Source organism: Phalaenopsis equestris, unplaced genomic scaffold (assembly GCF_001263595.1).
Source record: "Phalaenopsis equestris unplaced genomic scaffold, ASM126359v1 Scaffold000002, whole genome shotgun sequence".
Classification (NCBI taxonomy): Eukaryota; Viridiplantae; Streptophyta; class Magnoliopsida; order Asparagales; family Orchidaceae; genus Phalaenopsis; species Phalaenopsis equestris.
The window spans coordinates 47,671,632-47,685,505 of NW_018164444.1; the positions used below are offsets into that span (position 1 = coordinate 47,671,632).

Here is a 13,874-nt window from a genome sequence, read left to right on the forward strand (position 1 = left end):
CTTGGAAGTCAAGATTTAGCATAGGGATTTGATTTTATTTATGAAAATTTATTTCATCATATCAATTTTGTTACAAATTATTTTGTTGGACCTAGTCACAAAAAATTGTTGCATCGGCGTATCTTGGGCATTGAATGTTGTCTCTAAAGCTTGCCCCTTGAGACGTCACGATGCATAGCATTTCTTCAATTGATGGGAAGCATATTTCTTTCGTCCTGGTAGTCTACTAACTGGTAGGATCCTCCGGAGTAGACTTTCTCTACCACGAACAGTCCCTCCAAAGTCGGATCAAAATTTCCTCCTATCTTGCTGTGTGCAAGAATAAATCTTTTGAGGTCAAGGACTAAGTCGCCAACTTTGAACATCCTTGGGCGGACCAGTTTATCGTGGGTTTGTATCATCTTTGCTTGGTAGCTCCAAGTTCCGTTGCGCCGAGGATCTGAAATGTCAAAATTTTGTTGTTTCTACAAAAAGACCTTCGACTCACATTCTTCTCTCACTATTTCCACAAATGAAAAATTTTTACAGCATTCGCTCTAACAGAATAAGACCTCAACGTCTCCTCAGACGAAGCCTAAATCTAACATTTCTGTGGTAGTGTGGTTACAGTGAGCTCTCAAGTGCTAGGATGAATTGAATTACGGAAATAGTGGAGTCTCATGGCATTTTCTTTTTTAGCGGCCGAATTTATTTAACTATTTAAAGTTATTTCGAATATATCAAATTTTATTTTCAAACAAATTATGTAGTTTAGCCTCATAATTGGAAACGTACTATATTAAAATATTGGAAGATTTACATACATACCACCTTACCTACGCATAGGGGTGTAAACGAGCCGAACACGAGCCGTTCACAAACAAAGAGTCTCTTTTTGACAACCCTAAGTACGTAGTCATAAGATGTTAAGGATTGGGGTAAGATTACAAAACTATTGTTCATATTAAAACATCATTTGAATCTAATTTAATAATTTTTATTATATTTTCTTAATTAATATTTTGAATTGATTATATATCTTTGTAGCCTTTTTAGTCAATTAATTTTTTTAAAATACTACTCATCAAATATATATATATATATATAATTAAGTAGTGGTATTTCGAGCCAAAACGAACCGAACACGAACGAACAAATCTTTTTTCATGTTGTTCGTGTTCGGCTCATTAACTTAGCGAACGAGTCGAAAACGAGCTTCTTCACGAGCCGAACGCAAGCTGTTTGCGAACAACGAGCCGTTTTGACAATCCTACCTACGCATGAAAAGATATACTTAATTAAATACACTTTTTTCTTTCAAGAAAAAGGTGTATTTAATTTTCTTAAAGTTAAAATAATGATATTTTTGATGTGATATGAAAGATAGAATTTTATAAATGTAAAAAGAGAAATATAGGTGTTAGAAATGTAAATGCATAGGAATTGGGTGGTATGTATGCAAATGCCCCTAAAATATTTTAGCGATCATGATAACTGGGTCTCATAATTACATTAAACATCAGTTTTGTGAATTTTTAGTGAACTTTTCATGATATTAGAAGCATTAGAAAGATTCATCAGTAAAGTTAAGAGAACTATACATATATATATATATATATATATATATATATATATATACATATATACATATATATATATACATATATATATATATAGGTCTGTGACAAGAATCATAAACTTCATTTGACAAGTTTTACGCCGTATTGTTATTTTGGTATTTATATATCCAATTTAATTTAAAAGAGTTAACTACAATTTTAAAGCGATTTTTCAATTCTTTTGCGTATAGGGCTGTCAAAACAGCTCGTTCACGAATAGCTCATGTTCGACTCGTTAAGAAGCTCATGTTCGGCTCGTTTGCTAAGTTAATGAGCCGAACACAAACAAATATTTGTCCGTTCATATTCAGCTCGTTTTGGCTATATATATATATATATATATATATATATCTTTGATGAATAGTACTTTGAAAAAATTTAATTGACTACAAGGCTACAAAGATTTATAATCAACTAAAAGTATTAATTAAGAAAATAGAATAAAAATTATTAAATTTGATTCAAATGATGTTTTAAATCTTGCCACAATCCTTAACATCTTATGACTACGTGATTAGGGTTGTCAACGATTCTTTGTTCGTGAACGACTCGCTAAGCAAACGAGTAGAACACACACTTTTTGAGCTTGAAATATAATGAGCCGAACACGAGCTGAGTGTTCAGCTCGTTTACACCCCTATTTGCGTATACATAAATATATATATCCATTTTATATAAGAAATATTGTATTTTGTATTTGTTTACACACGCATTTGTACACTTATATTATTTATACAATGTCTAAATGGCACCCAAAGATTATGCTATTTACATCTATAAACTTTGCAATCACATTCTTTTAATCTACTTATTTTTATTTCTACGAAAGTAATATGAATCAGCTATTTTATATTAATAATTATAAAATATAATATAAAATCAAATTTAACTACATTAAGTTAGCAAATGTTGCTCCATTTTTCATGCCTTCATAAAATATATACCATACCATGCCAAATTATATACATTAATTTAGGCCGAGTGTAAATAAATACTGAATGGAACTTCATTTAGATGACATTATGAAATGATACAGCAATAAAGGTAGTAATACCACACACAGGAACAATGGATATGTACAAGCCAATTGGCCCTGAGTCATGGAATACACATTTCAGGCCTCACATTTTTTGGAGCTTTCAGACAAATGTCTTGAACTGAGAGTCTAATAACTGATGAATCCGACATTGAGGAGATCTCCAAGCACTCCTCCAGGTCTTCATCACAATGAAGCCTAACCCAATCATGATCATCATCTAAATACTTGATTTCAAATGAGCCCACTTCCAGCATCAGCCTCTTACCAATCTCCTCCGCGAGTGCCATTATGCCGGCATCATTCACCATGCGGAACCTTATGATGTCCTCCTTATAATGAGCCTTTACGACGACAGTTTTTCGGTCCTGAATGAAAGTGGATGGGGGATTTCTCGCTGATTTTGAGCTCGTTGAATCTTCAATAAGAATATCAGACTCTGCAAGCTCTGGCTCGAGAACAACGTCGGTCCGCGACGAAAGAGGGACCATATTTTGATCCTCTAGGAAATTAATCACACTTGCATACTGATTTGAATTTGTAGAAAAAGGTTGTTCCTTTGATGTTACTTTATCATGTGAATCATTAACCTCCAATGTTTTGAAATGTGAAGTGTTTTCGGCTCTCGATACAGAATCTCTATCTAATTGGACAGGCAAGGACATGGTGCCTGGTGTAAGTAGAAGTGGACGGATCAGAGGATTTACATTAAGTGCTACATCTACATTCTGAACTGATTCAATGACATGTTTCAGCTCTGAAATAGAGCGATTGACTTTATTGATCTTGCGCGAAGGCCACCGTGAAATGCCGTGCTGCCGACAGATGCGTTTCAGTGTGGTGGGGCAGACTGTTGAGGATGAAAACATTACAAATTAGATAAGGGTTCAATTTGAGTTAATACATGCAGGATTAGTTTCAAATAGGTGTAGATAAGGTGCATGTTCATGCATTGCAAAATTGCAATTTGACATGAGGTACAATTCAATCGTGGTATTATAAATGGCAATGGATGGTAACACAAACCATTGTAAGTAGCGCATGTGGTTGGAAATTATAAATTAATTTGGTGTTAATGGAGATTTTGTGGATCACATTTCTCCTCTTTTCTATTTAAACCCAGCCTGCACTGTAGAATTAAATCAATAAAATCTCCAAGCATGGTAAAAAGCAATTTCATTGGCTCTTTCTATTATTTTCATGCTCATATTATCTCCCACCTCTCTCTCTCTGCAGAATCTATTCTAATCAATAGCACCGCCCCATCAGAGATTTATGTTTTTCAATTCTGGCAACAAATTTGCTAGGATAAATTTTATCCAGTGATCTAAATCAACCATGATAATTGTTTGTATGAAAGGCATTGCTAAGAAAAAATTTATTCAATGGTCTTAATTTACTAGAATAAATGAAAATATGACACTTAATGGGATACAATGGAGATAAGAGATTCATGTAGCGCCCCACTTAGCGGGACAAACACTTGTTGTCGTCATCATCTATATCATTGATGACATTTGTTCATGTGAAACACATTCAAAGGCTAAATTTCATCCAATGGTACAAGCAATGATGATATTTGTTTATATCAAAGGCAAGGAATATTACCGCACAACCAATAAGAATGAATCCCAACTTTTGGTGTAACTTCAATGCAAATGAAGTTGGAGTAAATATCATGCACTTCAAAATCCAAAAAAATTTGGGGTGCAGAAAAATAGTCCTCCAATATTGGACAGTACCCCAATCATATTTGAGATCATGAACATTCATTATAGCATACAAAAATATGAGGACGCCGTGACAATATTCTTTTGATTCGTGTTGTCATCTTTGATAAATTCGAATGAAGATACCCAAAAGATGATAAAAAATATAGAAAGACAATGGGAAGGGGACAAGTAAAAGTTCTTACTAGGTTTAAATAATTATTTTGACATGATTGTGGGAGAATCTCAGGCATGAAGCCTCTACCCAATATTAGAGGAACCATCTTCAAGCTTTGACTAGAAGAAAATAAAAGAAAGGTAATATTGTGGGATGCCCAACAATGCTCAATACATGGATAATAGCAACTCTTCCATTGAAGTTTGGAGGCCAGAATTTAACTGGGAGGGTGATAAGACACAAGATGACGAGTCTTGGGAGTAATCATTGTCACAATATTTAGACAATGGTGACAATTGTTAGAAGATATAAGAACAAAAAAAATATAGTATACATCAAATACACCATAAAATAATTAAATACATGAAAACAATGCTCTACTAAAACTCCATCATCTAACCTAAAGTCCATTGAACAAAGAACAAATTGAATTCATTTATTTCATCAAAAAATAAAGTCTTAAAAAACCTGCAAATTATTGTGTTTGTAATTAGCTTATATTATTGAAAAAAGTGAGCTCTCTAAACATTCTCATTATTATATCTGAAATTCTTGCTTAGGTATTTATGATCACATGACTGATAATGCTAATATTTTCCAGAATTATAAATTATGCTTTGAAATCTCACTTATTGAATTAGATATGAATCTCTTACTGTTATAATAGGTTTTTGCATTTATCATACTTTCAAATGACATTGCCCTTAAATTTACAATTCATTTTTCAAAATTAAATTGCAACCCTCTTTCCATTAGCAAAATTATAAAAGATCATAATTTTATCATTAACTCTCTCAAACATAAATGAATTTAGGTCTTGGATACAAGGATGAAGATTGGCGATAGTAAGATAGTTGCTAGTCTCAACTAGCTTAGAATAGAACTCAAGTGGGATTCACGAAAAAAGGCATGTGCTTTCATCTTCAAGCATGAAAAATGAGAATCCCATCATGTTATGGAATATTGCTCAAGTTATTTAAATTTCTTGTATCTAAAAAGATTATTTTCTAAGTTATGCAAGCAAAAATTTGGACCTTATCAATGTAAAATTTTTAAATCATTGAAGCACACAATACTTTCCCTATTAAACTAACTCATCCTTTTTACTCAATCCATAGATAAAGATATATGATGAACAGCTTGTATCAACAATATCCTCAAGCCAAGTTGGTTCATTTCATTCATAAAGGACATTATAAGAATCACGTGATCGATGAAGCATGGACACTACATGTACAATGTTCTCTTTCATAAATTATAAATATAAATCATGTAATTGAAACATTTAATATTAGTAATTCCCAATAAACCCATCACAAATAAAATATACATCGCATAAGAAGCATTATTAATAACAAAAGAAATGGCTTGTGCCATTAGCATTTGCTATTAAAGCCAATAACAAAAGAAAAATAAATATTGTTAGTAACATAAAAAAATCTTAACAATATACTAATTTCTAATTTATGAAGAAAAAATGCAAAATAAAAAATATTAAAAAATTAAAATTATGGTTGAAGTGGAAAAGATAAAGGCTTAAAGCCGTCCACATTAGTTAGATTATTTCAATATAGAAGCTATGGCTCACACATTCCAAAATATTATGGTAGAAGCTATGTTAATTGCAACATGTTTCATCAATCACACATTTTTTCATGAATCATACGCCCTCTCCTATAATTAATTTCGAAACTCTTTATCAAACTATCTTGTGAACTTACCCTCAAGCACAAATCATACCATCCATCATAACCAAAATTTTTAGATGCACCTCCTATGTACATATACAAACTCAAACTTTTGGGCAACTTTAAACCTGGATTACTGCATGTTTCATGAATAATCACCAAACAAAAAAGTTAAGCAGTATAACAAAAGAACACTAAGCATGGAATTTGCCAAGCCATTTTAGGCAGATTCAAGACGAACTCTCCAATTGAGTTCAAGTCAGCTCGCCAACGAGTTCAAGGAGTTCTTATTTACCAAGTTCAAAGAGAACTCACCAGCCGAGTTCACAAAGACTCACCTACCATGACCTGGGCTGGCCAAATAGTCGAGCACAAGGGCTATCCACCAAGCTCTTGAAAAACACCCATAAACCAATATCAAAGTCATCGAACGGACTCAGCCTAAATAGTCAACGAAGCCCAGAGGTACTCGACAACTTCTATTAGAGGAACTCCCGAATCGTTCAAGACAAAAGGCTAACTACTAAATTGAGTTGAAGTTCTCACTTAGGCTATCCACCAAAACTTCAGAACAACAACCAGATAGTCAACTAAGCCCAAAAAGCTACTCGCTCAAGACAGAAGGTTGTCCCTCTTTACCATTAGCTTGTTGTTACAACGGTGATAGTTTTAGTGGAGAAGGTTGTCCCCTTAACCTTGCCAGCTGATAAACGCCTTTCCTAAAAAGGTCACCTATCCATTCAAAATTTCACACTTGACTCCTAACGAAGTCCGATTGAATCGATTGACAATCTCTTCTTCTTTAAACCTACCATCTCGCTACTTAATATCAATAACATGAAGTACCAATTGCTTTTTACAAACTCAAAAGAGTTCATCCTCAAATGATTTTCTCACCAATTACTCCAAATTGTTTTTGTCGAGTTTAACAGAATGTGCATCACTATGTTTGTTAGCAAATAGTACCTCTAAAAGAATTCACAAGCTTTATTTAAGATGTTGCTTACAGCCTGATAAGTAAATTATGGAAATTTGTGAAATTTTCCAAAGATAAAGACTTAGGTTAAAGCGCCATTTGTTACTTTAGCCACTCTTACTCAAGGCCTCCATGGACTATTTCCGTGTGTTCAACATACATCTTGAACTACTCAATGGATCTCCAACATAGAAGAATATGATAAGAAGATGGAAACCAATCTTCAAGGTTATTAAGTGGCCCTAACCAAACAATGAAGATGAGACAACCCCCGAGAAAACATCATAGTCGATAAAATTTTCGAAATTGGAAGAGACAAGTCAACCTCTTCCCCAGCCACTATTTTATCATCCTTTGCAAACACACCACCAAAGCAAACCCAACATCACAAGCACAATTAAGAAAGGCATTACTTTACCACCGCCTACACACCAACTTCAACAAAAACTCCATTGACAGTCTCAATAGTAAATATATTTTAGGTCATTCTAAATAAAAATTACTTTAAGCACCCCCAGTGCTCCTCATCTCCCTATCACATGCTAACTTTCAAGTTGTATGTATTTTCATCTAACACAAAAGTCAAACATCCATGGCTTTTTAGTAATTTAAGTTGGGCATCAAAATAGCTCACCAATTTGTGTATATATTGCCAATGGGCAATATTTACCTTCATGATGGCAAAGTGAAGGTTCGATGGACAAAAACCATAAATCTCCTCCTAAACTAACTCAAAAAAGCTCGCAAGAACTAGATCATAAACAAGCAATCCTTTTTCAAGCTTCCATATGGATGAATATTGTGATTGACTTAGCCCACGCTTGTGTCCTCATCTATTTCAAAAGCCTTCCTCTTCGACCCACCAAGATTTGCCCAACCAATCTTCTTCAACCCACAAGATGTACCTATCAAATCTTCTTTGAGAGTATGAAGAGCTTCAGATTACCGCCTACTTTCTCCACCCCTTTTTTCGGGCTACCTTGGTCGCTAACTCCTCATATATCATTATCCCTGCCAACTAGCTCAGCCACCTCTGCACAAGGGATGGAGACAACCTTGCTCACTAAAACTACCACAGTTGGCACCTTGTTGAACTCATTTTTTGTATGAGGTCTATTCTATCCTTCTTCTTTTTTTAGAGCTTGGGATCTAGCCTTAAGATTTTCAAAGTAGCCATCACTGTAGCAATCCCGTTTCAATTGGGGGGGCGGATGAAGAATCGAGGAAGAGGAAACATAGAGCCCGAAGAGGAAGTAAAAAGTTGAACATGGGGGAGTTGAAGCAAGGAGTCGAGCGAAGGGGGAGAAGAAGTGAAAGGGGTCAGAAGCTGAAGAAGTGAAGTTTGCCTATATAAATCATAGAAGAAGGCGAGCCGCAGTCTGGGAACGTCATCGAACAGAGGAGATGGCGACGATGTCTATGTCAAGCAAAGGAGACATCGAGCAACTACAATGTCATGTGAAGGCAGAGACGATGTCGAGACGCTCTCGCAACGTGGTCGAGCTTCGAGCGAATTAGGAAAGTCGGAAGCAGAGGAGGTAGATGAAGTGACCTAGGCGTCATAGCTCTGAGGAAGAGTCCTCATGCGATTTTGTTCGCACAAAGGAGAGGAAGACAAAGATCGCATGCGTAGGGAAAAATATTACATTCGGACAACGACTGCGATCCGCCGGAAGGAGTAGAAGAGAAAAAAAATAACCTCCGGTGGATCGCAACCATTGTCCAGACGTAATATTTTTTCATGCGTAAGGCTCGACCAAAGGTAGTTTATAAAGGAGAGTTTTTTTTATAATATAGGAATTTTATACATTTAATAAAAATAATTACTATTCCTAAGTTAAGAAGCCAAGCAGAAATCCCAAAAAGCAATTTTAGAAAATAAGAATTTCATACTTTTCTTGCTCATATGACCAAGCCCACGGTGCAAAAAACCTACATCAACATTTATTCCAGCCACATCAATGAATTCTACCATCTCATTGATCAGGTAAGGAGTAACTTCAATGTTAACCCTAGCTGTCACCAAAGTCCTGTGCTATCACAATTTCTCTTGGTCGCCTTTTACAAATCATCAATGAAAGTAGTCACATACCTTGACCTTACAAGCTAGCTCACTGATATCAAATTTCTCTTCAAACGTGGAATATGTCTAACTTCACTGAACTTCCAGAAGTTCAATTGGGCAATCTTATATCAACATCACCCTTCACTACAATATTGTAGGCCTTGTTATCTCCCAAGTACACATTTTCTATATTACTCTAAGTGTAGTTTTTAAACACCTCTTTGTTAGGATAAGAATGAAAAGATGCACCTGAATCTAATATCCAACATTCAGTACATTCTTGGGATAAGGCTAGAAAACACATTGAATTTCACATACATAGACATTTATAGAGAGAATCTTGTCTTAACCCCCACCAGCAGCCTTTCAGAGCTTTGCAGTCATTGAAATGACATTTCTTCCTGCACTTCCAACATTTATCTCTATCATTTCTTCTTCTTGACCTAGACTTTCCTCTTCTGAACTTGAATTTGTCTATGTTTGTATTCCTATCAGATCTTTTCCTCTGTTTTCAATAATTAACGCAACATTTGAAATTTCACCGCTCACCTTCTGACAACTTCTTCATTCAGCTCTAACCTCACAATGTCATCAAATTTTAATTTTAGATTATTTAAAAACTTATCGTCGCAACCAGTCCATCCCTACTGTTTTACAATGAAGATTGAATTAACGGCGTTTTAACCTCGTCATCAAACTTGATACCCATGGAAACACAATTGATTTCTCATAGTGTTGAAATTAATCAAATGGTCAACCATCGAACTCCCTTCCACCATTTTCATGTTGAATAATCTCTACATTAGAAAAATCTTATTTAAAGTTGAAGGCTTTTCATACATCCTTATTAGTGCCACCATAAGATCCACTATAGTTTTCTCGTTAACAATTTTGAAAGCAAAAGAGAAAGAAAGTGAAAGATAGATAAAACTTAATGTTGTTCGATCAATCACTTCCGATTCGTCCAGAGTCATAAACTCAGGCTTTTTGGTGATTCCTTCTAGTAGCAGCAACATTATTTATTGATATAGCAAATCTCCAACTTAAATTTTACAAAACACAAAGTTCAAACCGTTGAACTTCTTTACCTTATACCTCACTTTGTTAGACATGACTCCCACTCAAATCAAAGATCTTCAGAAAACCCCCACTTTGATACAACTTGTTAGGACGGAAAAACCGGATTCGATTGATTCATAACCAAATAACATCGTGGAAAAGCACACCAATTCGAAAGAGTCGTAACAAAAAATTGAACAAAAGCACACAACATAATAAATTCAGAAAAGCACACGATTTAATGTAAAAAAACCCAAGAATAGGAAAAAATTCACGAAGCTACACCACATAAAAAATTTCTCTATGAAATGAGGAGAAATGTACAAATTACACCACACCAAATTACACCACACTCAGAGTTCCTCTCTATGAGCCTTGACTCACGAATGCTCCTCCTGAATAGCACAAGAGCAAGCCACAAAAATCCAACACAGAACTCGCTACCCCGCTCACTTTGTCCCCCTCTTATAACACGCATCGCTAAGAGATGTCTTCCTTGTATAGAAGCCGAGGGCATAAATCCCAATTGGAAGAGAAGTCGCTCATGGCACTGAAGCGCCACTCCCAGGGACTGCCTTTTCACGTGCTCTATCTAGAGTCGTTCTTCTGGGACTAGATCATTCGTCCCATCAGTCGTCCCGAACGCTGAGCTTCTGGCGCCTTTGTTTCCTAACCTAGAAATGAACATACCACGCCGCAGCTGCGCCCATTCACGACGTAGAACTTCCAACCGCTCTAATCATAGAAGGATCTGACGTTAGGATGGAGCTTTCCCTTGGGCAGTGGGGAGCCCCTTGGGCACGGGGCGCCCCCTAGCTTGTTCCTACTGCTACTGTTGCTTTGTTTCCTTGTTGCATGCTACTCCTCGCCAATCAGACTCCACACAAAATAGACTACACTCATCGGGCAATCATTAAAAAAAAGCTACACTATTAATAAAAAATGCTTAAACAATTTGATAATGAATTTCATGCTTATTTTAACTATTGACCCCTCATCAACTTCTTCAGGGACAACTACTGCTTAAGGAGTCTCGTCAATAACAATCATGATCAAAGTCATCATTGAAGCAATGAAGAACATCCCACTCTCCACCTTTCATCTCTTCCTAATATCCACCATCTAGGCATGATTGAAAACATCAAGCTTTCTTGTTAACATCTATTTTTTATAACTGCAGAGCTTAAAAGGTCAAAGAAAGCTCGAATTATGCAGCTTTTTATAATCTAAAATATTTGTTCAATTAAGATTAATTGTGAATTTTCCTCTCCCCCGTTCTCACTTGCATTTTTTATCTCTTTATATCCTGCTCTTTTCTATTGTGTTGAGCATGATTCTGACATAACCAACTGACAAATAAATCAAAGCTCCAAGTGTTATTCACCCTCCACAAAAGATTTAGACTACCATGGATATCACCTTCAAAAACCAATCCATCTATACCGAAGTAGATATTCAATGGAGAATTCAAGGGTATACCACCATTGAGAAACCAAGCCAAACTGTCCTCCTTAACTGTCAAAATAAACTCCAATTAGAAAATCATTATTCCTGCATACTCACTCAAAATCAGACAATATCCTTCAGATTGCATACATAAAACCATCATTAAGAAAATAACTATATACTCCAAAAGAACAGAAGTCAAGATGGCGCAGAGATCCAAACACCTCTTGCTCAAAACAATGATTCTGCCAAATTTGAGGACTTATCAACTCCATAATAGAGACAAAAACAATTTAATCACCTTTATATGATCTTGATTAACCTATTGTAGTCAAGAAATGTGTTAGATCATATACTAAGCACCGTAAAATAGCTGTTCCATTCAACAATATAGCTCCAATTTATCATGTCGTGTTACAACATTAATGAGTTTCAAAATTTGAACCAGATTTAGGTTGCTCTAGGGAAAACTCAAGGGAAGTGTGTTTGATAAATTACTAAACATCCAAAAGAAAAAAGATCAATTAAGTGGATTTCCATTAGCACAATGCTAATGGAAGTGAATAGATTCAAAGCTAGGTTGCTGGTCAAATATTTCACTTGGTCCTATGAGATAGACTATGACAAAACACTTGCCTTAGTTGCAACAAAATAAAATTGACACGTACACCAAATTGTTATTAAAAATATTTGTTAGAATGATGATCTTAAAGAAGATATCTATATGACTATCACTAGGGCTTGTAAGTCATGTAAAATTTGGTAAAGTTCGCTATATTCAGAAAATCGTATATGATCTACAGAAATCACCACATACATGGTTTAATTGATCAACAGGGATGAAGCATGGATCCTCTAAATGCCAAAATAGTCATGCTATGTTCATAAAACACATGTCAAATTACCGGATTGACACAGATTGTTTATGTTGATAGTATTATTCTTACTGAAAAAGATATAAAAGAAATAACTAACGAAGAGAATCTTCTAGCAAAAGTGAGATTAAGGATTGGAGATAGCATTGGAATTTCACTGGCAAGAAAATTGTCCAATCGAGAGATGCCATCTTTGTTTTTCAATAAAATTTATGATTTTTATCTCCATAAAGAAACCAGGATGGCAGAATATAAAACAATGGACCAGCCAATCAACAAAATATAAAATGGGGATTAGGATTAAAATCATATTGATACAGGCAGATATCATATAGTGGTGGAAAAATTGATTTATATAGCACAACTATGAAAGAAAATTATTTTTCAGATAAAATCGTTAATAGAACAGGAACAATACAATCCCACAAAAAATCACATGGGGCTTGTTTTTTGAATCCTTCGTGTTGAAATTCAAAACAATGTGGAATTATTTTATTGATATGAAATGGGGTATAAATAACCCTAATATGAATCATAGAATAAAAAAGACAATAAAAAAGAAATAATAGAAAAGAAAAGATATAACACATAATATCTTCAATTAATTAATTCATATTAATTATTTGAAGATAAAAAAAATAACATAAAATAAGAAGGGAAATAAATCCAATCCAAAAAAATAAATCTAAATGATACCAGAAAAAAAAATTATATTAGGAAATAAATCTAATCCTCATAACTTCTAACAAGAATAAATTATTTCCAAATAAATCTAACAAGAATAAATTATTTCCAAATATAACTTCTAACACTCCCCCTCAAGTTAAAACTTGATTGAAAAATATATTCAACTTGGATTTGAAAAAATTAAACAATAGGCGAGAAAAGTTCTGTGAAGTAGAACTTGAAATTTTCATCCTGTGTTGCGGTTGACTTTAACTACAGTTTATACAGTGTCTGTAGGTAAACGGAAGACTCCTACAGATAATGTTGCAGGGGAGTTTGCAGAGAAGTAGACAACTTGTACGAAAAACTAATTTTTAGTTGACTGCAGTTGTCTTTGATTGTGGTTCCTTCAGTATCTGTAGGTAGGTAGAAGGCTCCTAGTGGTAATGTTTTAGGGAAGTTTGCAGAGGAGTTGATAACTGTTGACCTCATTCTTTTCGTGAGGTCTAGTCTTCCGTTTAGGGTTTAGGATCTAGCCTTAGGAATCTCCCTTCGACTATCTTAGAACCTTAGAAGTG

General features: G+C 34.7%; 1 protein-coding gene across 1 annotated transcript in view; it reads right to left on the reverse strand.

Moving 5' to 3' along the window:
• Positions 1-2,528: 2,528 nt before the first annotated feature.
• Positions 2,529-13,874, reverse strand: part of LOC110037232 (protein NLP3) — a 42,322-nt gene continuing 30,976 nt past the window's right edge. The window contains exon 5 of the mRNA XM_020741830.1: positions 2,529-3,484. Coding sequence (XP_020597489.1) covers positions 2,697-3,484 — 788 coding nt within the window. The 3' untranslated portion in view covers positions 2,529-2,696. The remainder of the gene's footprint in view (positions 3,485-13,874) is intronic.